We start from the raw sequence: 24,962 nt of genomic DNA, 5'->3' as shown, positions 1-24,962 counted from the left end.
GCGCCCCCCCCCTCAGCGTGAGGCGCCGCCCCCGCCCCGCTCCCGCTCTCCGCGGGCCCCTCCCCCCAGCCCGGCCGCGCGGCCCCGCGGGGATTGGCGGGCTCGGCCCCGGAAGGCGCGGGCGTCACTTCCGCGGGGGCCGCCATCTTGTCGGCCGTCGGCGGAGGCAGCGCCCGGCCCGTCCCGTCCCGTCCCGCCTGGTCCCGCCGCGGCCGCCGCCGCCCCGCAGGCCCCGCGCCGCCGCCATGGCCAACAACAGCCCCGCCGTGGGCGCCGGCAACTGCCAGGGGCAGCAGGCGGCGCAGCACCAGGCCGGCGCCGCCGCCCCGGGCCAGCAGCAGCTGCAGAGCGGCGCCCCGAAGCCGGCGGCCTCCGGCAAGCAGGGCAACGTGCTGCCGCTGTGGGGCAACGAGAAGACCATGAACCTCAACCCCATGATCCTCACCAACATCCTCTCCTCGCCGTACTTCAAGGTGCAGCTCTACGAGCTCAAGACGTACCACGAGGTGGTGGACGAGATCTACTTCAAGGTGAGGGGCTGCGGGGCCCTCGGGGCCGGGCGGGCGGGTAGGAGGTGCTCGCCGCAGCGGCCTGCGTGTGGCCTTTGCCTCAGCTCCGTCAGGATTGCCCCCCGGCGCTCTTTCCAGTCAGATCCACTGCCTCTCTTCCCAATCGAACCCCACTTCTTCCTAGCGTCGCTCCTGGCGTTGGGTTGGGTGTGCTGGGAGGATAACCGTCAGTGCGCCCCGTCTCAGTTCTTGTTTTGTTAGCAGGATTGAATCAGTTTTGCAGCGAGGCTTCCATCGAGCCGCTCTCCCAGGTAGAGGTATGCATAATTAATGCTCATCAACACAGCCGCATTCTTTTTCTTTGTTCTGATAACGAGAGCAAAGCTTTGATAATTCAGGTTGCTGTTTTCAGTCAGCTGTAGGTAGGACATTAAGGGGATTCTCTTTGAGGGATGTTGTTTCTCCTCAGTAACGTTACTGGGTCACCAAACAGATTTAATTTCTTTGAAAGAAAAAAAAAAGCATCCATTTAACCAAGGCAAGCCAAGTCACCATAATTGTGAAAAATAACTCCTTGGAAGCATTTTGAGATCTTTGACGTTGTTTGCATGCACTTATGAAGACCGTGTGTTGTTCCTCAGGTTGACAACACATCTCTGATTGGACTTTGGCACTTTGAGCAGACTACTTAATTTTTTTTAGTACTTTGAGTAATATAGATTATAGAGAAAGCTTGTTAGTAAACTTAGCACTTGCTGCACGTGAGATAAAAAAATATATTTTTTTCTGTTGGAGTGTAAAACAGTAAAGTTTATTTTTGCAACTGAGGTCAAGAGCTCAAAATTGATTTAAGACATTTGGAGGAAATTTGAGAACATAACATTTGTTAGGTGGATCTCTTCAGATGAAATCAAAAATACTTGATGTGATCCACCTTCTTTATATTGGTAGAGCTCAACTGCAATAGTTCAGCTAGTTCTATTTGCTTGTCCTAGTGTTTCATTCCAGAAGTGGCTTCATCTTAAATTGGAGAAGAATTTGGATGAATCATTAGATATCAATATATTAATTCCTTATAAATAAGATTTACTGAACTTGACAGTTATTTGACTCAAAAATGCACATTGAAGAGAACGCTCAGACCCTGACTTACTCATAAATAGTAGATGTGAGGCAGAAAATGGCCCGATGGTTCAGGTACTTAGCTGATACTTACAAGACTTCAGTTCTGCTTATATTTTCAGGTTCCTGAATCATGTTGAATATCTTATGGTCTCCATTTTTCTTCCTGATTTTTTTTCCTTTTTTTTTTTTTTTTTAATGAGAACAATATCCACTGCAGCACGAGTATTTTTAGGCGTATTTGTTTTAGGAACCAGCATAAATGGCTCACTTGGAAAAAAAAATAAAAATAAAAAATCAAATGTTAGGTGCTGAAGACATAGGAAAAGAAGTTCTAAATTAACACAGACAACTAGTGGTAGTATCCGTTATTGAAAATAGAGATTCTTTGTAGATACTTAAATTAATTCACATGTAGTTCTAATTTTCTGTTTATCTGTTTTAGTTCTGTATCTGCAAAATGGGTGACTTCTTTCTTTATTCCTGATCTTACATCTTTGTGCTCTTCCTCAACTTCATTTCATCTGTGTACTTCCAACAAGTTGAGTGCGTGCAGTAGTCTTTGAAGGATCCAGACTTGTATGATAAAAATGTAACTGTAACTTAAGAAGGAAAAATCAGGGATTACTATTGTGATAGTGTCACACTTAATCCTTTTATAGGATATGAAAAGCAGTTTTTAGTTTGAGGCAAAACCAAGTAATTTGAAGGGTATGCACTATTATTTATGTAGCATTTCTGAACTTCTCACGTGATGCTAATAACGTGGGAAGTTGTGGATTTCAAATCATGTAGTATTGGCATCTCTCAGCTTTCACATTCGGATAAGACAGCAGCTGTCAAAAGCAGTTCAGCAGCTTCCTTTGTGCATTAATAAATATTAAATATTAATTCTAGGATTTCCAGTGATTGCGTATGTACTTAGCTTAATTTCATGTACTGGTCAAGAACAGTAATATCTCAACTACGGTGCCTCTTGGCCACATGCCTTTACTCCCAGTCTAGCATAATACCACAGTGTGCTTTGCACTTTTTTTTCCTGGTTTTAAGTTGCGTTTAGGAAATCTACTTGTTCATTAACACAGGCGTTTCATCTCTGAATTTCACTATGTCAAATATAGTTTGGGCCTTCTTATGATTCTTAATTTGACTCTTATTGTCATATTTAAGTAATGATGGCTAATTATGTTCTTGCATTCTAAATGCATCTCAAAAGAAGATTTGAATTGGGCAAACTTTATTCCTTATTATGTAGGAAGCATTTTACCTAGGATTTTTCATTGCGGTCTTCAAGATCATCATCTACAGGATCATCATTGCAGTCTACAAGAAAAATAACATCAGCTTGTTAGATTAAAACACTATGTTGTGGGCATCTTTTTTTTTTTTTTCTAATTGTAGGTAATAACCAGAAGAAATCTCTAGATAAGCTCACTGCATAAATGAGATTTATGGATATGAGACTAGATTTTTGTCACCAGCAGGTATCACTGAACTTGAGACAGTTTAAATAAAGGTAATTTAGTCACCACTGAAAATAGTAATGATGTGTTTTAGTCATGGAGTCATGAAACTGGAGTATAGAATAAGACACTTGAGTTGGTAACTTTGTTTTTACTTCATCCATAATTTGGGGGTATCATTTTTTTTTGATGTAATTAAAGAAGCCAAATGCTCTGCTTTAGGGACAGAGCAGACTTGGTTTTGAGTTTGTCTTTTAACAAGCTATTCAAGATTGATTTAGGAAACCCGTTGACTAAATTAAGTTTGTATAGGCAGCTAAACATTATAAGTTTATAATTGTAACTTTCTTTTGTTTCCCCCACCCTTTCAGGTTACGCATGTTGAACCATGGGAAAAGGGGAGTAGAAAAACAGCAGGCCAGACAGGAATGTGTGGAGGGGTAAGTAGAAGTACGTGCCTTCTTACGTTTTTCTGTGTCTGATAGAAAACATTTCCCAAGCATAGCTGAAACTTCTTGTATGTTGGTTGTTGGCTAAGTCCCTACATGTAAAAGGATTTATTACAAAGAGTTGGTATATTCCCCTTGCTTCCAGAGGAGCTGAAACTGCGGAGGCAAGTAGTGTTACTTAAGTAGTGGTACTTTGTTCACGTAATTACATTTGTAGATTTAGAATTCTTCCTGTATTAGTTACTGTATGTTTGTAGATACTGGATTAAGATTTTGTGGCTTCCTGTATCGTCACCTAACTTTTTTTTTTTTTGAAAGGTCCGTGGTGTTGGAACTGGAGGAATTGTGTCCACTGCCTTTTGTCTGCTCTACAAATTATTTACACTGAAGCTGACCCGTAAGCAAGTGATGGGCCTTATAACTCATACAGACTCTCCATATATTAGGGCTCTTGGATTTATGTATATTAGGTAAGTGTCAGTACAGTCAGCTAATGACCAGTTTACTGTACAGAAAGTTGCATTAAAGCTTTTGCATTCTTTTTGTACTTAAAGGTACACACAACCACCTACAGATCTATGGGACTGGTTCGAATCCTTTCTTGATGATGAAGAGGTATGTCGCCGAGGGTAATAATTTGTTTTCTTTTGTTTCTTTTCATATAACTGCTTTAGGATTAAAGACTGATAAGTTTTGCTGTAGTTTGAATGCTGCAAATAATATTGTTATTGTATTCTTTCATTAAATGGTGCAGAAAGCAGATCAGAGCTGGGACCTGGGTCATTTTGCTTGGATTTCCAAGATGTAACGGAGTTTTCAATTGATGAGGATGTTTCTGTGTCAAATACTACGATGCCATGCAAAAGAGTTTCATTAAATCAGAATGGGCAGTAGGCTGAGTGTGGGTTCTGTATGCTTTTTTCAAGACAAAATCATTATTTAAACAAGGTATAGTAAGTACTGAGTGCTAAATTGGTCTTTCCTGTTTATTACTGGGACGGAGGGAGTTGGTATTCACATGAAGAGTGGAAAGTATGTAGTAGAAACCAACATTCACGTTAGAATAAGATGAAATTATCAAAAAAAAAATATCTCTGGTAATTGTTTTTATGTTTTGGAATAAATAAAGGCAGCATTTTTGGGGAGGAGTAACCAACAACTGCTGCGTCAAGTGATGTTATTGACCTTACTGTCTTCGGTGAGGGGCACTAAAAAGCAACATGAGTTGATAACTTAAAAAATGCAGTAAAGAAGGTGGCATTATGCCATAGGGTAGGATAATGCCTTTAGTCCTGTTTACTGTTTGGAGAAATGAACAAGGAGCTTGTGGATGAGGTTTCAAGGTAGATAGTCAGCTATGTAATGTGGTGATTTGTATTTATTTAGCATGTTTAAAATTGCATCCCATGGTTAGGGAATTGGACAGGCAAAATCATTTGCCCTCTTCAGTGTGACAGTAGGTGTCTACTTCAAGGAACTTCACGTGTAGTTGCGAATGATATCCAAATACTTGTATTAAAGAAGTGTTAATTATACCTCTATCTCACATGCCATACAGTGTATTTAAACAGCTTCCTTCATGTTAAGTTTCAAAAACAGTGTGCAAAGGTAGCAGTTATTTCAGGGAACTTGATATTACTGTATGTTTGTAACAAAATCAAAATAAATGTAAATCTTGATTGTATAGCTGTGATACCCTCCTTCTCCCCTAGGTGGAGCTAGTTATTATCAACTCTTTTCTGCAGTGCTGCGTTAAACTTTACCAGGAAGATTGGTTATCAGGACATATTTGTGTATTGTTGAAAACATCCCATTGGAATGCTGTTTTTTTTTTTTTTGGAATTAGTGTTTCTTTCCAAGCCGCTTTCAGCAGTGTTGCATTATGTAGGAAAAGGTACTTTGGGGCTGTTTTTCCTAAGTTTCTTACCAGTCCTGGTCAAACTTGAAGGATGAAGCCAACTTATCGATAAAATTATTTAAACCTACAGGATTCTTTTTTCTTCCAGTTCTTAAGTATATGGAAGCAGTTCATCTTTTCTCATGCTGCCGTGAAAAACTTCCCAGGGTTTCTTTCAAAATGCTTCTTATGTTTATTTTGTTTAACTGTACGTACTCTCCAGGTGCTACGTTTAACTCCTTTTTTTCTTCTTTAGATCTCTGCAGCGATTATATTTGGAAATACTGTATATCTGAACACTTAAATGTGTGTGAGTGCAAGCAGTTTTACATTTAGATTTTCTCTTCCTGTTTAGATAACAAATCTCACTTTCCTTGTGTGCTTGCACTATAGGTTTGGGACTGACAATAGCTGACTAACATGTCCTGAGCTGTGAGAGGGCATAGCAAGAAGGCCTTCATGCGGTAATGACCCTTTTCAGAGACAATGGTCATCATGGATTATGCGTTTCCAATTATTTGTTCATTTATTTATTTTTTTACATATTTCTAAATTAGAAACCTCACTGCTTCATGGCAGTTGGTTTGCTATTGCTTCCAATTTTGGTAGGATGCCATTTTGTACTCCAGATTTTTCTGTGATCATTTTTAGATAGGCAATGATGTAGTTCTTAAATGATTTAGGCCACAGGGTTGGGTATGATGGTACGCAGTTGTGCATCCACAAAATGAAGTATTAAATGTAGTTTGAGAGGACTTCTCAACTTTGTGGCATTTATATAAAATGCAGGATCATACCATGTAACCAGAATGTAAGGGGATTTTGTCTTAATCTCCTCATTGACAGTCCCTTACCACCCAGATGGCTGCAGGATTAGCGTGTTCCTGCATGCATTTGTATTAAGTCCCAGGCCCTATCTGTAACATACTGCCAAATGCAAAGGGTACAGAGTTTGAACTTTTCTAAGGAAATGTATTAGAATAAAAGACAAGTAAACTTTCATAGTCATGAGACTTCAAGAGGGCAGTAATGTAGCAGCATTTTTTTTGAAAGTCAGTAAAGAATATGTTTGACCATCAGAATACTTTTTGTTTGTATTTTGTAGGACTTGGACGTGAAGGCAGGCGGGGGCTGTGTTATGACCATCGGGGAGATGCTTCGTTCCTTCCTTACTAAGCTGGAATGGTTTTCCACGTTGTTTCCAAGAATTCCTGTGCCAGTCCAGAAAACTATCGACCAACAAATTAAAAGCAGACCCAGAAAAATCAAGAAAGATGGCAAGGAGGGAATGGAAGAAATAGACCGGCATGTAGAACGTAGACGTTCAAGGTCATATGCATGTTATTTTGAAAATTAACGTTGAAATGTCAATATTGAATGACTTGCTACCAGAAATGTCTTTTTTTTTTTTTTTCCAATGAGATGAGTTTCAGGGCAATAGCCCAAAGTGTTTATGAATGCTAATGGCTAAGATTAGATGATATAGTATTTGCGGGATACTTGGTATTCAAGATTATACTTCACATACACAGCCTATATTTAAATTGGAAAGTAAGGAGATTCCCTCTGCTTTTAAAAGTGTGTTTCTTACTGATTTTCCTTTTTTTTTTTTTAAAGGTCTCCAAGGCGATCCATCAGTCCCAGGAGGTCTCCCAGAAGATCCAGAAGCAGAAGTCATCACCGGGAACCCCATGGATCATCTAGCTTTGACAGAGAGCTAGAAAGAGAGAGGGAACGGCAGAGATTAGAACGTGAAGCTAAGGAGAGAGAAAAAGAAAGGCGGAGATCTCGAAGCACTGATCGCGCGCTGGAACGGAGACGAAGCAGAAGCAGGGAACGGTACAGAAGCCGTAGTCGGAGTCGTGACAGGAAAGGAGATAGACGAGACAGGGACAGGGAGCGAGAGAAAGAGAATGAACGCAGCCGGAAAAAAGAGAGAGATTATGACAAGGAGAGAGGTAGCGAGAGGGAAAAAGATAGTGATCGGTCTAGAGAAAGATCAAAAGAAAGGAGAAGTAAGGGTGATCCAGAAGAGAGAAGACACAAGGATGACAAAGATGACAAGAAACACCGGGATGATAAGAGGGATTCCAAAAAAGAGAGAAAACATAGTAGAAGTCGAAGCCGGGAAAGAAAGCATAGGAGTAGAAGTCGAAGTAAGAATACAGGTAAGCGCAGCAGAAGCAGGAGCAAAGAGAAATCAAGTAAACATAAAAGCGAAAGCAAAGAGAAATCAAATAAACGAAGTAGGAGCAGAAGCAGAGGAAGAACAGATAGTGTCGAGAAGTCCAAAAAACGAGACCACAGTCCCAGTAAAGAAAGATCTAGAAAGCGTAGTAGAAGCAAAGACCGTTCCCACAAACATGATCCCAGTGATAGCAAGGACCATTCAGACAAACACGATCGTCGAAGGAGCCAAAGTACAGAGCGAGAGAGCCAAGAAAAGCAACACAAAAACAAAGATGAGACTGTGTGAACTCTTTCGGAAGTGGATCACATTGAATCCTATAAATGTTTGATTAAATCCTGCTTATTTTTTCTTAAAGTTGAGATTGTGCAGTAGTTGATGAGCACTCTTCTCCGACCTCCCTCTAGGCTGCAGATTGTCATTTCCTATTTTGGGTAGGGAAGTGCCTTTGTAAACCCATTCAACACATCAACGGTTTCGAACCATTTGTTTAGTTTAATTCGTAATGCAGAGATTGTTCTTGCATTTTTATTGTTCAGATGTTTCTGAAATGTACAGTCTGTACATATGTCCTGAAAATGTTTTAATTCCTTTGGCATGGTTGCCATGTTGGTTAAATTTGTATGAGGCAATAAACTGCCACTAATTCTACTTGCATTTTGTAGACGTGGAATTATGGTTTGTATCCTGAAGTTAGCATGGCTGTGCTTTACATAATAGTATGGCAATTTTAGGGGTGGATCTTGAATGTGTATTATAGCTGAGATATTTATGTGCATACAACGTACACGGAGGGCTGCAGATTTAGAATAACATTTATGTCCACTGTACCTGCTGTTTTCAAAAGCTTTTAAAATGTATTATGTTGTTGATCACCGCTGGTGTTAAACTGAGAGTGGACTTTGAAGGAGATAGTGGTTTTGATGCAAAGATTTTAGATTATGTTGGGGCTTGTTTAGTAATTCTTTAGGAAGGCTACCTCAAGCAGACACTGTAAAGGTTGATGGATGAGCACTGTAGCCATCTATGCATTTTGTTTGGGGGAAAAAAAAATAATCATGTAAGCTTCCAATTCTTTTAAACAGTTCATCCATTTGTGGTCTTCTAATGTTTTTAATCAGCAGCTGCACTCTGTCATTTATGGTAATCCTGGGCTAATAAAGGCATTTAAGATGGGAAGAGGGAGGTAGGAGGAAGAAGATCATTACAAAAGATTTCAGTTTCAAGCTTCCAAAGCATTTTTCTAAGTGTAAACATTTAAAATATGAATTACCTGATAGTGTCCTTTTTTAAGTCATATTTTCTACAAATAGGAAGATTGCAGTTTGTGCAGAACGTTTCATCTGGCAGATTTTTTTTAAACAGGTTGTTAGAAGCAAAAACCAAAATGCATTATAGGGAAAAACAAAATCCATTTCAATAAAGTCCAGGCTTATTTGATAGATTATTCTGACTTGTATACTAAGTGAGGAGAACCATCTGGAATAAACTCTCAATTAATTCCTTTGTATTGGGTCTCAGCTTTTCCCTGCATGCTTATTGCCAGTCGAAGTGTTTGTGTTCCTCCATCTTTCATTTTAAACCAAGTGACACTTTATGAATAAGGCCTTTTATGTAACAGGTACCTTATGTAGAACATGTAACTAACAAAGAAATGGAGTAGCCTGGGAAATGGGAAGAACGTGCGGGTGACTTAAGTTAGGGTCTTGAAGTGAAGTGAAGGTAGGAATAAATTGATGTTTGTGCTTTTTTGCTTCTGTCTAATGCAGGTCATCTAGGTATAATATATTGAAATATTAATGTTTTCTTAAACCATTTTCCTGAGTATTCACTAAATATTTATCTTAAATCCTACTGTAGTAAAACAATTCTTACATCGTCACTAATCTTTCATGAGGAAAAAAAACAAAGTGCTTGATTTGTAATAATACCATTCATTCTGTAGGAGTTAAGGAAGCAAAAATAACAAATTCAATTTTCTCTTCCTCTCTGCACTTAGTGCTTTGCAAGGAGTTAGTCTTTCTTTTGTCACCATGATCAGCAGTATGAGAAGCGTCGATAATGAGGTTGTTTAGTTGGTGTTATATTTTTATCTGAATTTAAAATCTGAGCTTGAAACTAAGTGTATCCTTGAACAAGTTTCACCGCAATTTAATTGCGGTGTTTGAACTTTTAGTGGCAGAGGAGAAAAGCTGTGTTGGCCATTCAAGAAATACCTTGATTAGTAGATGATTAGAACTAACCTTGCAGTCCACCAGAAGAGTCTGGAAGGATTTTTTCAAAAGAATTAGGACAGCTTTGATGTCTGTGGAACACCTTATTTGCTACTGGAGGGCTTGTAAGCTTTTAACCTTCAGCCACTGAGTTTCTGAAATAAGTATGTTTTGTGGCAGAGCAGCTGTAAGGCCAGTGTTCATTATGCCAGGGAAAATTAATTACTGATTTCAAGTTGTCTTCAGTGCTTCTCTTTTCCCATTGCTTGGAGTTACGATGAAGGATTGGTTTATTTGCAGACAAACTCCAGATACATGAGAAACTATCTCCTTGAAGTGGATAGAGCTGTCTTACTGTAATGACAATAGTGAACATTTTGATACAGCTTGTGCAAAGGCCAGCCCATGCCAGTGTCTCTTACAAATGCAATAATTTGAAGACTTTGCCTTTTTTCAATAAATAGGACTTTTTGACTCTTGGACCTGATTTATCTGTATAGCGTACTTGAGCTAGCAGTGTAGGGGATAGCGCAGTATTTGTGACTGACCAAAATGTGAAAATCATTTAAACCAAGACACCTGTCTTAAATTATTGGGATTTAGTATCTTACAGCTCTTGGGTTTGGATACAGGGGCTCTTAAATTCTTTTTGTCTTTCTGATGCTATTTTAATTTGTGCTACTGTCCTTGAAACCTGAAGGAACAGATCCAAAGAACTTCCACAACAGCTCTGATCAGAAACAGTAAGATCTGTGGAGCGCTGATAGGTCTGATGTGGTAGCTAGCAGTACAAGCTGCAGCACTGATTTGTCTCCTGGTTGTTGGAGAAAGTTCTGTAAAACTTCATTTCTCCCAGGAGGCATGGTTACAGAGCTTTGTCCTGACAAGAGCCTGTTCAATTACTCTGTTCTGAGGTTAAAGGTGCAACAAGTCTAACACTGTGAACTTGAAGTTTCCAAGGTTTTACCGTGTGTCCATAGTGTTTGATCATATTGACACACCTATGTAATCATTTCTCTTGAAGCCAAATATGTCTTGGAAATTTCCTGTAGCTTCAAAGGTAAGTACTTATCTGGACTAACGATACTAATTTAAGAAATAAAATACTTAATTACATTTCTTTCCTTTTGAAGATATTACCTAATTAGCTGAACATTATTTCAGATACTAAGAGGTAGTAAACTGGCATCCTTTAAGTAAGGATGAAGGCTTTGTGACCCCAACGATTTACATCCATCTATTGCCACACAACTATGCAGGGAATGGGTGTAAATAAAAAAAAAAAAAAAAATTACTTGTGCATCTCTGAATTCTGAACATGTTGAGAATGGTATTTTGATTGTCTCTGTATTGGAAAAAGTAATCTGAACGGCAGGGCTATACACCAGATTGCATTCTGTGGGAGTACTTGTGTGCACCTGTTTTCATATGTTGCTGAAATATTACTGAGCTTGTAGTTTTTGTATTTAAAGCTGAATGTCACAGTAGACTCATAATAAAAACAGTATACAAAGCATCAGGAAATCCTAAGGAGAAGCTAAAAGAATTAGATGACTTCCACTGACTGCTACATGCTTGAACACTTCCTTGATGGAAGTGAGAGAACAAAAGTATCAGGATTCTTTACATGAAAGGAGGAAAGCTGTGGTCTAAATTTAAGATGATTCCAAAAGAGACTGCCTTAGACTTTTGAAAATCCAGTCACTTATCAAATACTGTTGCAAAATGTGTTTTTATAACAGGTAAACTGAACAAAACTTTTTCTCCCTAACAAATAAGAAATTTCAACTGTTAAATAATGCAGGGCAGTTTTAGGCTTTCTTTTCTGAAGGACTTGATTGACAGTCAATGCAAAGCATTTTCTAAGAAGCAATGTGATTTCTTGTGACATCTATGCTCAAGTGTCAGATTCCTATGAGATGGTTTTGTGTAAGAGAGCAGAACCTGTGACGGAACCAGTACAACTGTGGTTTGCAAAGAAAGGAAACTTCACAATGCATGGCATTTATAACCTGAAAAGTGTTCCAAACAAACCTCTTGACTTCGGTAACCTTATTTCCATAATTTTCTGAAGACATTTGTAAAATACCTTTTCATAATTTCATGTATAACTGGAACTCTTGAACATGTTTTTATCATATTTGCTATGTTGGCTGGAAAAGTAACCACAGTGGAGTATGAAAAAAGTTCTGCCTTGGGAAAAAGAAAAAAAGCTAACAATGTTAGTAAATGGCATTTGTTAGTTAGCTACAAAGCAGAATATGGATTGAAGAGGTTGTTGTTTACCCTCATGAGTCACCTCAAAATTATAAAGAGGAAACTTACTCTTTTAATTAAAATTAAATAGCATACTTAGATTGTGTTAGAATAGTTTTGAGAGCACCTAAACTTGTTTTTTCTTTAAAAAAAAAAAAGTTAAATTTTACTCTTTCTTTTGGCTTTCAGTACTTCAGTGGTATATTAGGTCTAGAATGCCCCTAGTGATTGGTAACAGCTTTTTGGAACAGCTTCTAAAACTGATTGCTGTACAGGGAAAATTACAGTTCACGGTAACCAATATCACTATCTGCATTCATCCGCATTTAAAAATGATCTCATTTAGGGCTGAAATTCAGTGTTCTGGATTAGATTTCAGATAGAGCTAGGTGTTCAGCTTCCCTCCTCCCCATCCTGAAGCAGCTGTGACTGTTGCAATTAAGCATAGATGTCATCTTTCCAGCTTCAGGGAAAGAGCAATAGGGAGGATGGTGTTAGCAACATCCTTAATATCCAAGGTAGCTCTTGGAGAGCAGAGGAGAGGAAATTATCAACCCTGGGGAAGAAAAAAGCCGGCAGTGACTTCTCACCATCCTTTTGAGAACATCCTTGAGACAAGGACAATAACTTGCCCAGAAAACGAGTACTTTGTGGGAGATTGAGTAGTTTTGGATGGGAGAAAGAACGCAATTGAGTACTGGAGAGTAGCTTGATTTGTTTGTCTTTGGTGTAGGGTTCCTCTGATGGGGGATTATAAAATCAATAGAAAAGGCTTAAGGAAGCTGAAGATGGGTTACTGTAGGAGAGGACAAATGAGTATTGGTAGTAGGAGTAGGCAACATGAGGTATATAAGATGGATTTTAACAAATAACTTATATAGAATGAATGCAGTTTAGCCCTTCAGTCCCGAAGATTTAAGCAGCTGAAAAAAGCAAACATCCTAATCTTAGGACTCTTAGAACTTACCTCCCTGTCTGAACCACATTGTCCATCTAGACATGTTCTGCATTGTTCTTTCCTCTATAAATCACTGTAACAGAATTCAGAAATTAAGGTGACTTCAATTAGAGTAAAGCAACTGTCTAGGGAAAAGCTTTTGAAACTGTTTTCAGCATTTTTTTGTAGAGAAATGAAGCACAAGACTACTCTGAAGCACTTGCAAAATAAGGTAGAATAGATTCAGGTACATCATAGCCAGAGTAGTGACCTAGTTCAATCTGTAATTGGATATGGCTATGCTACAAAAGCTTGCCTTTTGTTATGTACTATTAGATAAACAGTAGATGTCATGTGATGGGGTAGAATGGCATGATACCATAAAGTCAATAATGTAGGTAACAAGATTTTTTTAAATAATGCGTTACAAGATAGTGGTGAGACAACCCTGCATAACACTAAGCCTTAACTATCCAATGTAACTTATTTGCAACTTATTTGGTGTAACAGTGTTAATTAGCTTTGCAAACATCATGAATTTGGAATGAATGTGCTGTTTGTTCTTACCCATTCCAACAGAGCTTCCAGAACAGGTTACTGAAATGATATGAAAGCAGTATGGATGTTAGATGAGGATGTAAACTGGAAAACAGTAGGCTGTACAATGTAGTTCATGTTATTCAACTGTGCATTTTCATCAGACAACTGTAGTTACAATAGTTTAAATTTATGTCCTGGGAAAGGAATCCCAAAGAGATTACTGCAACTATTACTACTACAATTTTTATGTGTAATACCTCCTATCCTGTTAAGAGTGGTTCATAAAAGTTCATAATTTTTTTTTCCACAAACAATAACAGCATAAGACAAATCAATTAAAATCCTCTTTTACTTGCTTCTGTAGTCTAACCACTACTATGCCAGCTGAAACTGAACTTCTCTGCATTCACTATGCAGAGAAATGATCCAGTTGAGAAGCATCTGTGTAGATAAGTGCTAGTGATCCTTATGCAAGAAATACATTGAGACAAACAACTTTTTTCTTGCATTAATCCCAAAATGTCCCTGTGAAGCTCCAGTCACAGATGCTGCGTGATAGCACTCATAAAAGTTACTCTGGAGTCAACATTAAAATAGAAAAGTTCTGGGTTGTGCTACCTTTACTCACATAACTTTACTCACATAACTTCTGATTACATTTTAACAATCTAGCATGTATTGACAGAAATATATTGTTCAATTAAGTTTTACCTGAATATATTTTCTTAGGACAAAAAGTCAGCTTTGGCTCCTTATCGGTAACTGGAGATACTACCACTGTGTAGACGTCTCCACAAGGTATCTCAGTGATATCACAGTAACTTTGCCCAGAGCTAGGAGTACAGGTGAAATTGCCTTTTGAACCATGTAAATCAGTATTGTAGCTTTTTGCTTCTGCAGAAGCTCGCCAGTACACCCGGATACCGTTGTTGCCAATTCTGTACAGCTTCACTCCAGAAGGACAGCAAGCACCTAATAGGATATTCAATATATCAATAACCTTACTTGTAAATCCACAATACTTTATAGTGAATTTATACCATGTGATATGATTACTACCCCACTAAATACCAGCATTTCAATGAGCAATTAACATTTAGCAGAAAGCCAGAATAATATTGAATAGGGATGAAAATGTTCTATCAGACTCTAATATATTATAAAGCTGGAATTCGGTACTTGTTCTATACATGGGAATATTGTTGCTCTTGCCTGTCTCTTGGAGGCTCTAGGGCTACCTAGAAAGGTAAGGATCCTTTTGTGGACTCCAGATTTTAATTATGCTGTAGCATAATTAAATATTTGGTTCTGGAATGTTGTTATTGAAACTTACTTATATAGCCCCTGATAACAGTTAAAAGAACAGGGGTTGAATGATATGTGAAATCAATCCAAAGTGCATTTATGTAAAAGAGGGAACTGCAAGTGTATTGACTATTTGTTGAATTTCAGCTTCACTATTTGTACGAGAGGAACGCTACGCCAAGTTGTATATTAGGTCTTCCCAATTGCTTTTATTATTTACGTACTGGAAGAGTATCCTTGATACGTGCAACTGGATGTCAAACCAGTTTCACTGATTGCTCTCAGTGATACTGTATAGCTGGTGCCACATGCGATGCATCCCAGGAGACAGTAGTTTTGGAGAGTGTGACACTTTGCCCATCCTTTGGAAGACTCCAGCAATGTTATGTATGTCTGAGCACCCATCCCAGCAGACCAGCTGATGTTTGTTACAGACTGTGTCACTTGAGTCAGTGTCAGGTCGTTAGGGCAACAAGGAGCTTAAAAAGGGGAAAAAAAAATGTTTTCTGCTTTTTACTTGTAGAACGGAAATAATTAAGGCATTGCTACTACGGTATTACATTTTGAAGAGTGAAGGAATGAAAGCTTGCATACTTTTCAAGCAAGTATTAGCATAGTGAAAAACAATCTCAGGCTGTACCTATAGTTTGTTTAAGCAGGGTCCATCTCTACCCGTCAAGTCATATGACTCAGTCTAGCTCTGTCTCTATTTAAGTTTTCCTCCTCTACAAAATAAAATGACTGTTAACAGACAAACTGCCTGCTAAAAATTGACACTGGCCTACATTTATCCCACAACTGTGCCTGGGAATTATGTGGGCAAACAATACAGGACAAAACCGTGTTAACAAATTAATAGCAGGAAGGGTGGTAAGATGCGTTTTAATCTGTTCTTCAGACTATTCTAGTTGTTGGGATGGACACCGCCTTATTGCTTCTCCTGGCAGTATTAAAAGTCAAAATGTTGACAAGGAGTTTATGCACTATATTAGTGGATGATGTTACTATAGTAGTTAGCTGTGACAAATGATAACTGATTGCACTCGTGTTTCTCAGTATCAGTCAAATGCCCTTCTCTTTCTCTCTCTCACACACATTTAAGCAGAAGACATCCAGCAACAGAAAATATAATTTACACATGTGGTAATTAAAAAAGTTAAAATATAAACAAAGTAGAAGTATTTTAATGTCAAGATGCTAAATATTTTACAATTCCCACTTACCTGTCTCTAAAGGAACGCTGTAGCTGGGTAAGCTCTGTCCAGTGGGTGACGTTGCTATAGCACTAACAGAGAAAGCAGATCCACAGGGAAGATTAACTAGGGTACAGGAGTTTCCAGAGCTTGTGCAATGCCAAAGTCCAGCGTCTCCTCGTGCAGTTACAGTATATGTAGCTTCTTCATTGTTAGACTGCCAATGCACAGTGACTACAGAAAGAGCCTCCTTTGAGATATTTTTAATTTCAGGACTGCAGGGAGCTGAAAAGTTTCACATTAACAGCTATTAAATAGTGTTTATGCATACTAAATCAGTTACACATAAAAATTACCTTCCAGTGAGAACTGACAAACTACTGAGAAGTATATAATCCTTAAAGAGTTGATTCTGGTGAGAAATTGGAACTTGTGAGAGAAAGAGCAATGTAAGTATTTTGCATAGAGAAACAGACGAATTGTACATCTGAGGTTCAAAAACTCGGAGCATTGAGTAGCTTTCAGTCCAACCCCTTTTAAGGTCCCCAATTACTTTTAAATATTTCCAGCAGGCTTTTTCATTTGGGTTAGTTATAGTACCTTAGCACTCCCTCTATTAATTCTTTTCATCCATTAATCACTGCAGCCTAATTATTTCGAAAGGAAAATCAGAAAGATCATAATACCTGTTGCCACGTATTTAGATGTGCATGATGTGTTGCTGCCCCTGGCCTCGCTGAATGAGTAAACAGTGATGTTGTAGAGGGTGTTGCAGCGCAGAGCAGACAAGGTGCAGGCCGTGGCGGTGTCGTTGCAGAGCACAGCGCTACTCCCCTCAGCAGCTTTTGTCTCGTACAGTTCAGCACCGCGGACAGGAGCCCAGGTCACCTCCACAGTGTCACTTGTCACCAGCACAGCGTGGAAGTCACTGGGGCAGCAAGGTGCTAGGAGAGGCAAGAAAGAGGTGGAAACTTCAGCAGGAACAGAGACCAGGCATTAAACTGAACAGTGTTGTGTTGTTTACCTCTGTGATTCATATCTTAAACCTCTAGAAGTGTTTTATTTTGTGCAAATTGAAAACCATTAATTCCAGACTTACTTTTTGAATTACTTCCATATCCCTCCTTTAATGGAGGGCATTCTAATGCAACACATATTTATATATACACAGAATTATGTATGTCCTTGATTTAAAATTCCAAGTAACTCTAGTAACATTAAAGTAACTCCAACAATGTTCTTCACATTTGAATTGTTATTTTTAGTTTTCCAAATATGAAAACCATCTCTAAAGAAGTTTAACACTTTTGTACATCCTTCTCAAGGCAACAGAAAAAAATCCAGGGCTACAATTCAAATGTCATCCCAGGACTGTGTGTTGTTCATACATTCCTGTCTAATGTTTGTAGAACGTAAAGCTATCTTCCAGTTTGTAAGTATGTTGCATTTGAGTAGTTAAGTTAAGTTAAAATCAACTTCAATGTGAAGTGGTTATTTTTCTCTGCCAACTTCTGTGTGTTTTGTCCCCAAATTGAATAAAAACTGTTCAAGTCATTATCTCGCAAAAACCAAAACCAAACAAACGAAAAGTCCAGTCAGCTCTATCATAAATACAGTTAACGGATCCAAAATGAATTTGCAAGAATATATTAATACTTACCAGTGGTGTAATTGAATACATTGCCTAAAGGACTCTGCCCTGCCTTGTTGTATGCAAAGACACTAATGAAGTAGGTGAAACCGCAGTCTGATTGGAAATGGCATTGAGTATGTGATGTATTGCAGTGCACTTCCAAGCCATCATCGCTCTTCACAAAAACCACATAATAATGGCCAAAATTGACACTAGACCATGATACCAACAAGTTGCCAGGTTCATCCTCTTCAATTGATATATTTCCTGGGGCACAAGGGACTGAAAAAAAAAAATTGTCATCAAAATATTTTAAAGTTATACTTTATGGAAAAAAAAGTAAAATCAGGAATATAGGAATATACAGAATTATCCTACTCAGCTTGAACATTTATCATTGTCTTGATCAAAAAAAGCAACTCATACCTCTTTACAGAGGATGCTTCTTACATTTAGATGAAAAGTGAGTATGATTTTTACAGAAAAAAACAGATCTTACCTTTATCCCTTACATAAAAGAGACCTGCTTTCCTCTCCTGGTTCAAAAAGTATAGCTTGCTGCTACTAGAACATAAATGATCTAATTGAAGCAATGTTGGTTGAGAAGATTACAGCCAACAGCTTAAAAGTGTCTCTTGCTAAAGGCTTTCATCCCATTAGAACTACTTCTGAGTTGCTCACATGGGTGATCTCTAATTGATACAGTGAGAGGTCAGAATGAGACAAGTAACATTAAATAAATCAGTAAATAAAGCTCTGTCCTTAAGGTAGCACATAACAAAAATGGTTTAGGTTTTGTTTATGTGAGCCATTCATCTAACAGATCAGGAAGCACAAATCTCTGACATGGCAGTGGTGCTAAGTAGCTGAGACTAGCAATCTTTTGTACTGACAAAGCTGCAACCTGCAAACAGCCTGTGACTATCTGAATTCAGTTTCACAGCACCATTTAGCTGGGAGTGATTATTTGTTAACCTGCTTTCTAAGTTGCAACTAAATCTAGCCTAGAGCAGTTCTCAGCCTAAAGCCACTTCTCCATGCTATTTCCTCACAGACTTTTCCCAATCTATTTGGGCAGATCTGTTATACCTTAGATTAGTTTTACACTCAGAAAATTGACTTTAGAACAAGTACTTCTGGGAGGAGGAAAATGCAGGCTTATTGTTTCATCTAACAATATATATACTGATGCAAGTTTCTCACGGAAATATGAAGAAAATTTAGGCTATTATCCCCTTAGTACAAAAGTATATGGTATAGTTCATGTGCAGAGTTCAGAAGCAGAAACAACTATTTGAGAATCATGAATTGTATCGGACTAGCATTTGAAGTTAAAGAAATGTATGTTAAAATGCCATAAGCTATGTAAGAATCAGTGATTCACATACTAGTTTTTAAGCTTACTGCATCAGTAGGTTTACTGGATCCAGCATCATTATGTGCTGTGACAAAAACAGAATATTCAGATCCACACTGGAGTGGCAGTACCACGCAGGAGGCAGAAGATGTGTTACACTTCAGTTTCAGGAGTCCACTGGAGGCTGTCACAGTGTAAGTTAGAGCTCCTTCTGCTGGCATCCAAGAAACAACAGCTCTTAAAGCACCGCTATTGAAAACTACTTGAACATCCACTGGCGCCTGAGGACCTATGGCATATCAGTTAGGAATAATTGTAAGTACAACTTTGCGTATGGCCTACAGACATGAAGTTTTTCAGAACTTGCAAATGAAGTACAATTTTTTGTGGTGCACACCTTACCTTTGTTCATAGTAAAGTTGCAACATAATTTTCTAAATAAATGATTCTATTTGTACACTGACATAAAGCTTTCTGTTGAAATTCCTTGCCTTATTTGAACACTTGCTGTTCACAGTTAGAAAAATCCCCCAAACAGTTTAAGCTTGTGTAATCCTTACCTAGGCCTGTAAATCTTCAGTGGTAGTTAATGGCATGTTTGCCTCAGTAATACTCATTAGACATAGCCACACCATCTGGTTTCCAGGAAGTTTGAGATGGGCTAAGATTTACATGTTCTGAAAATCTACCCAATATATCTTTGAAAAACATAACACAGTCAAGTCATACACACACAAACACTTCTTTGTATATCCTTTTTTTTTTTTAATGCTTACTTAGTTTTAGAAAATAAAATTTCTTACTTGTTCTTTGGTTGTATGTGAAATCATCTCCAGGAAGCCCATTGGCATTCCAGGCATATGCCTTGATAGTATAGAGAGTTCCTGGATCTAAATTTGTAAATACAAAGGAAGTATTGGTGGTGTTCTGCTTCAGCATTCTGCCCAAACCATCTGATCTCATCAGGGACACAGAGAATCCAGCTGCCATATACACAGCTTTCCAGCTCACTGCAATGGAGTCACAGCTCGGGGAACTAACAGACAGAACTGGAGCAGCCAGGACTGTTGAGAAAGAACATCAATTCAGCTTGCAGTTAGCTAGTAATACTGTTTGGAAGGTCCAAATTCCAGATGAATATACAAAATCAACAAATTATTAAAACAACAGCAGGAAGACAAAATAGTGCAAATTTGACAGAATAAATCAGGAAACTGATTTGGTAGAACCATTATGTAACAGGTTTTGTAAAGTGAAAGCAACTCATACACAATGTATGGAAGTAGTGTGTGCAGAAGAATGAAAATCACTAAGAAGATACTGTATTTCCCATCATCTAAGTTTTGCATTGTCTTATTTTTACTTTTTTTTATGAATTCTGTTATCTCAAGATGTGTCTTTTGTTAAAATAAAATCTGCATATTCATACAGACTCTATTAAAACTTCTCTATTAAACATTTAATTTAATGTCACAAAGCAAACCACCAAGTCAGACTCATGTCCTGCTCATTAAGTTAGACAGACAAATTCTAGTCCTCAAAAACTGCAAGGAGAGTATGCTCAATACAATTTAAAATACAAAATTATAATAAGTGGTACTGGTACATTTCTGGGTTACACTGTTTCTTCTTTGTTCCATATATATATGGAACATATATATAACATACATATATATATGTTCCATATATATATATATATAACATACATATATATATGTATGTTATACTATATATATTTAAGCTAGGATGCTTTCATGAGTGCTTTATAGTATAATATTAAAGAATTTGAAATAAAAATAAAGTCCACCTGTTTTTGCTTTTCTGGAAGGTGAAGGCTGGCTTTTTCCTCCTGCATTTATAGATCTGATAGTGATTCTGTACGAGGTGGCAGGTTTCAATCCCATAACTGTACCCGGTGAATTTGTGACTGTAGTTTCAATGCAGGAATCTCCATCTTGTGCAGACAGTAGATAACTTGTAGCTCCAGGTACCGCTCTCCATTCCACTGTGATACTGTTGCTAAGTTTTGAGTAAGCTTGATCGATAACAGGTATGTCTGGAGCTAAAACAGAAATAACAGGAGATGTGCTGACACCGGGGTACTTAGCCCTCTAAAACAGTGTGCTCTGAACATTGCACAAAGACTGATGAGAACAAATGGTCTACACCTTCTATTAATGTTTTAAATTTATTATTCAATTTAAACTAAGTTAAATAGTACAGTGTATTTACTTTTGTTTCAGGAAATAAAACTTTTTTCAGTGCATGCAGTACAATGACTACTGAAAACTGTGTAATATTTGGGTACTCTTAGGAGACTTGCTACTGGTATGACACACATTTGTCTTTCAAGGGTGAAAGACTACATCAATTAGATTGATAGGTACTGTTTGGGAGGATGTGGCTTTTCTAGGGTTTATACAGGTCTGCTTGTCTTTCCCACAGCTTCTCTGGACAACTTTCTCCAGTGTTTGACAACCCTCACAGTATAAAACTGTTTTCTCCTCTTCATATGGAATTTGTGTCTGAATTTGTGCCCACTGTCTCTTGTCCTGTTATGGGTGCTTCTGAGAAGTTTGGTTCCCTCATTCTTTCCCATCAAGCAAATATATGCACATTGCTGAGATCCTCCCTGAGCCTTTTCTTCTCAAAGCTGAACGGTTGCAACTCTTTCAGCCTCATCTCATATGAAAGATGTTACATATCTGATTCTGCACTAGGTCTAAAACAAATGTAAATGAACATTAACAAAACGTGTAATTTTCAGGTATTCTAGATCATTTTTAATCTTCCAATTAAGATATTCTAGTACTCCTGAAATCACTATTGAAATGGGGGACATCAGTATGCTCCTTGAGGCAAAATTACTTGTAGCAATGCAGCTAATTTGGGATTTCCGAGATGGCAGAAAATATTAGGCATAGGTGTACAACCCTTGAGCATTATCTCCGCACTCTTAGACCCAAGGATTTTCTCATTTAGTTATAGGCATACATCTTCTTTTGCCCCCTCTTAAAAATGGTAACATATATTCTGTATCATGATACCTATGGAACATCTGCAGGTGTGTCTTTCTCTGTCTTTGGGCAAATTGTCAGCTACTGCACTATGATCTTATTTTTCCTTACAATAAATTATCTTCATAAGCAACTCATTAAAAAATATGTGCAGGAAACCCTTATGAAAATCTAAGGGAGTTGCTTGCCCAAAGGTCAAGTAGACAATATATAGCATATGATTTATATCAGAAATAAATTATAGACTGTGAGTCATTAACATCTGTTCTTGGATAACTAATCTATCACTAGAGGGGTTTTATATTTATTGGGATAAACACTGCTACTTTTTAATTTTGATCCTTATTTTTGAAGTATTTTAAAAAACAAATTTCAACAGAATGTTTCTCAATTACATTTCAGCGGTTTTACATTACATTTCAGATAAAAAAGGAAATTTGTTTATGCAGATTCTGCATTATCCATCAATGACTTTATGCTACAAGTCCTTTTGCAAATGAAACAAAAATATAATTTATCAGCATTAGTACCAAAAAATGTATCCAGCTTCACATCAGCATTTGTAATGAGAAAGTAGATGATTTGGAAAGCTGCAGTCTGAGTGAGCTGTGTGTGGCAGTTTAGGGAAACATACATGAAAAAAGAAGAGGGGAAAATGAGCTAATCATGCTACTACTGAACTCAGTATGAGGACCAACAAAAGGCTTCAACAGGAATGGCAGCTATTCCCTACAGGTACAATAAACAGCAGGGATGAAATTCCAGTGCTACAGAAGTCAATGGAAATCATATTTCATGTAGGTTCTCTTACTAACCTGTTGACTGCATAATCTGTGTTTCAGCCAGAATAATTCCATTCATGTCAATGGCTTCTGCTTGTATAACATAAACAGTATTGGGAATTAATGAAGTTAGCGTGCCTGTAAATGTAATACCACTGAAATGAGCCTGTAAAGAATGGCCCACAGTATTCACAGCTGTAGCTGTGATTCTGTAGGTAAAGGCTCCTGAAAACTTGGGCCATCTGAGATAAATGCTTCTTGATGTCACATCATATATAGACATAGAGAAACCTAAAAAAAAAACAAACAATCAAACAAACAAAAACAAACAAACAGAAAGAACAGAAAGAAAGAAAGAAAGAAAAACAACCACAATCAGAAAAACATTTCAGTAAATCTAACTCTAGCAAGAAAATCAGTAAATCTAACTCTTGCTCTAACAAGACTAACAGTTCAGTATATGCAGAAACATGTACTATCAGCCTTCTTAGAGAATGAATCGATTCTGAAAGCATTCCTTGTAGTCTTGCATTCCTCATATTTTAATCTAGTTAACACATGTATGCATGCTTAAGATACTAGGTGCTCTTGGCACAAAATGTGAGATAGTAAGAAGTATAAAATGCCATAAAATATTAAAAATGTTTAGTGCTTAGGAGATAATACCAATGTCATGGTATAAGTGGCCTGTGAGAATCTTTGTGTGAGTGTTCAACAGAATTGGGGCTCTTCAAAATGAGATTTCAAGTTTATAAAGATATCAACATAGATTTTTATTTTTTTGTTTGAAATTCAATCAAACTTGAAAACATTTTTGTTTATAAAACTGTGAAAACAGTACTTATTATAAATCAGAAACTTGTTTGTTCTCTTCAGACCCATTCAAAAATAAGCATGCACAAACAAAATGCCATTTTGAAGATTTACCTGTGCTAGATGAAAAAACCTGAAAAGGAAGATGTAAAAAATTAGAAATACAAAGTGAAATATCTTACTTGGGAAATTAAAAAACTCCTGATAGTACTAGTAACAGCTTAAAACTTTTTAGCACAAAGCTACTGATGTGATGTATTTGTTCCAATTCTTTAAGCGCAGATGGTTTGTGCAACCAGTGAGATTTGGTACAGATGTGCAGATTGTATTACTTCATTTTCCTCTCTGAATCTGCCTGTTGAGTTAGTGTTCAGTTGCTGAAAGACTTTGAAAGGACCCTAAAATACTGTTTTATGTTTGACCCTTATTTTCAAAACCTAGCCAGTCGCTTGTAAATATTTGCATAAGGGTAACAGTAACAAAGTATGAATGTGGAAACAGGTGTTGGATAGTCTCTATCAAATAGCTTCTAGCTTTTAGTTTGCCTTTACAAAGAGCACAGTATCATTCTAGAAAATAATTTGAAAGAAAATCAGTCACACTCACCATTTCTAGGCTGTTGCAAACCAGTCCAAGGAATACTAATGACCGACTTTTTGAGCCGCACATCGTGACAGAACTTTGCTCCAGGCTTCACATCTGGATGAGCTCAAGCCGATGCCTGCGATGACTGGAAATACTTCACAGCAGCTCTGTGGCCAGAGGAGCTTTACTCGCGGGGTGAGGGCAGGCTGCCTTAGCTTGGGCCCTCCTCTGTGACAGCCCCACACAGAAAGGAGCTTTTAGGCAGGCAGGTAGGCAGGTGTTTTTTGTTTTTTTTTTTTTTTTTTTTTTTTTCTTTCTTCAAGATACAGTTTCTGTATTGAGTACACATGATACGTGAAGTAATTAAGCTCAACACAAATTAGGAATTTGCTGTTTAGTTCACTGTTGCTACTTTTGTCCACTTACAAGCACCTTTTTTCAGTCTGGTATTAACCCCTCGTCATACTTTGACTGGAAAGATGTTGTACAAGCTTTAGCCTCCCTCAGGCCTTGTGCTGTGCGAAGAGAAGCAGACATTTCCTCTCAGTTTTTCTAACTCCTTCTGGGATTTTTTTAACGACACGACCTTTGCAACTTCAAGTTGAAACTCCATATCGCTGATTTTACAGGCTCAGAAAGGGGATCATGTTGTGAACCGCCAGGGCTGTGTCGGATTACTTTTTACAGAGGGTCTGGGGGAAGT

The 24,962-nt window shown here is 37.9% G+C and overlaps 2 protein-coding genes across 5 annotated transcripts; one reads left to right on the top strand and one right to left on the bottom strand.

Annotated features, from left to right (window-relative positions):
- Nucleotides 1-125: 125 nt before the first annotated feature.
- PRPF38B (pre-mRNA processing factor 38B) lies at nucleotides 126-8,279 on the top strand. The gene is made up of 6 exons (XM_068690282.1): nucleotides 126-530; nucleotides 3,466-3,534; nucleotides 3,862-4,013; nucleotides 4,098-4,158; nucleotides 6,546-6,769; nucleotides 7,058-8,279. Exons 1-6 carry the CDS (start codon nucleotides 246-248, stop codon nucleotides 7,914-7,916), a joined length of 1,650 nt encoding a protein of 549 aa, XP_068546383.1. The 5' UTR covers nucleotides 126-245; the 3' UTR covers nucleotides 7,917-8,279.
- Nucleotides 8,280-13,045: 4,766 nt separating this feature from the next.
- Nucleotides 13,046-24,956, bottom strand: FNDC7 (fibronectin type III domain containing 7). 4 transcript variants are annotated; one of them, XM_068690269.1, is made up of 13 exons: nucleotides 24,281-24,956; nucleotides 23,789-23,807; nucleotides 22,895-23,152; nucleotides 20,870-21,124; nucleotides 19,866-20,126; nucleotides 19,094-19,351; nucleotides 17,733-17,987; nucleotides 16,759-17,016; nucleotides 16,103-16,357; nucleotides 15,104-15,358; nucleotides 14,286-14,546; nucleotides 13,602-13,631; nucleotides 13,046-13,128 (listed from the first exon to the last, which is right to left on the bottom strand). In XM_068690269.1, the coding sequence occupies exons 1-13, from the start codon at nucleotides 24,341-24,343 to the stop codon at nucleotides 13,091-13,093; spliced, it is 2,466 nt and encodes an 821-aa protein (XP_068546370.1). In that variant the 5' UTR covers nucleotides 24,344-24,956; the 3' UTR covers nucleotides 13,046-13,090. The 4 variants fall into 4 exon arrangements, with proteins under 4 accessions (XP_068546370.1, XP_068546369.1, XP_068546371.1 ...); XM_068690268.1 differs by lacking the exon at nucleotides 13,046-13,128 and having other exon boundaries at nucleotides 13,179-13,631; XM_068690270.1 differs by lacking the exons at nucleotides 13,046-13,128; nucleotides 22,895-23,152 and having other exon boundaries at nucleotides 13,179-13,631.
- Between the last annotated feature and the right edge of the window lie 6 nt (nucleotides 24,957-24,962).

Source organism: Anas acuta, chromosome 8, assembly GCF_963932015.1.
Source record: "Anas acuta chromosome 8, bAnaAcu1.1, whole genome shotgun sequence".
Taxonomy (NCBI): Eukaryota; Metazoa; Chordata; class Aves; order Anseriformes; family Anatidae; genus Anas; species Anas acuta.
The sequence above is the reverse complement of the archived record's forward strand: the minus strand, read 5'-3'. Positions and strand labels throughout refer to the sequence as shown.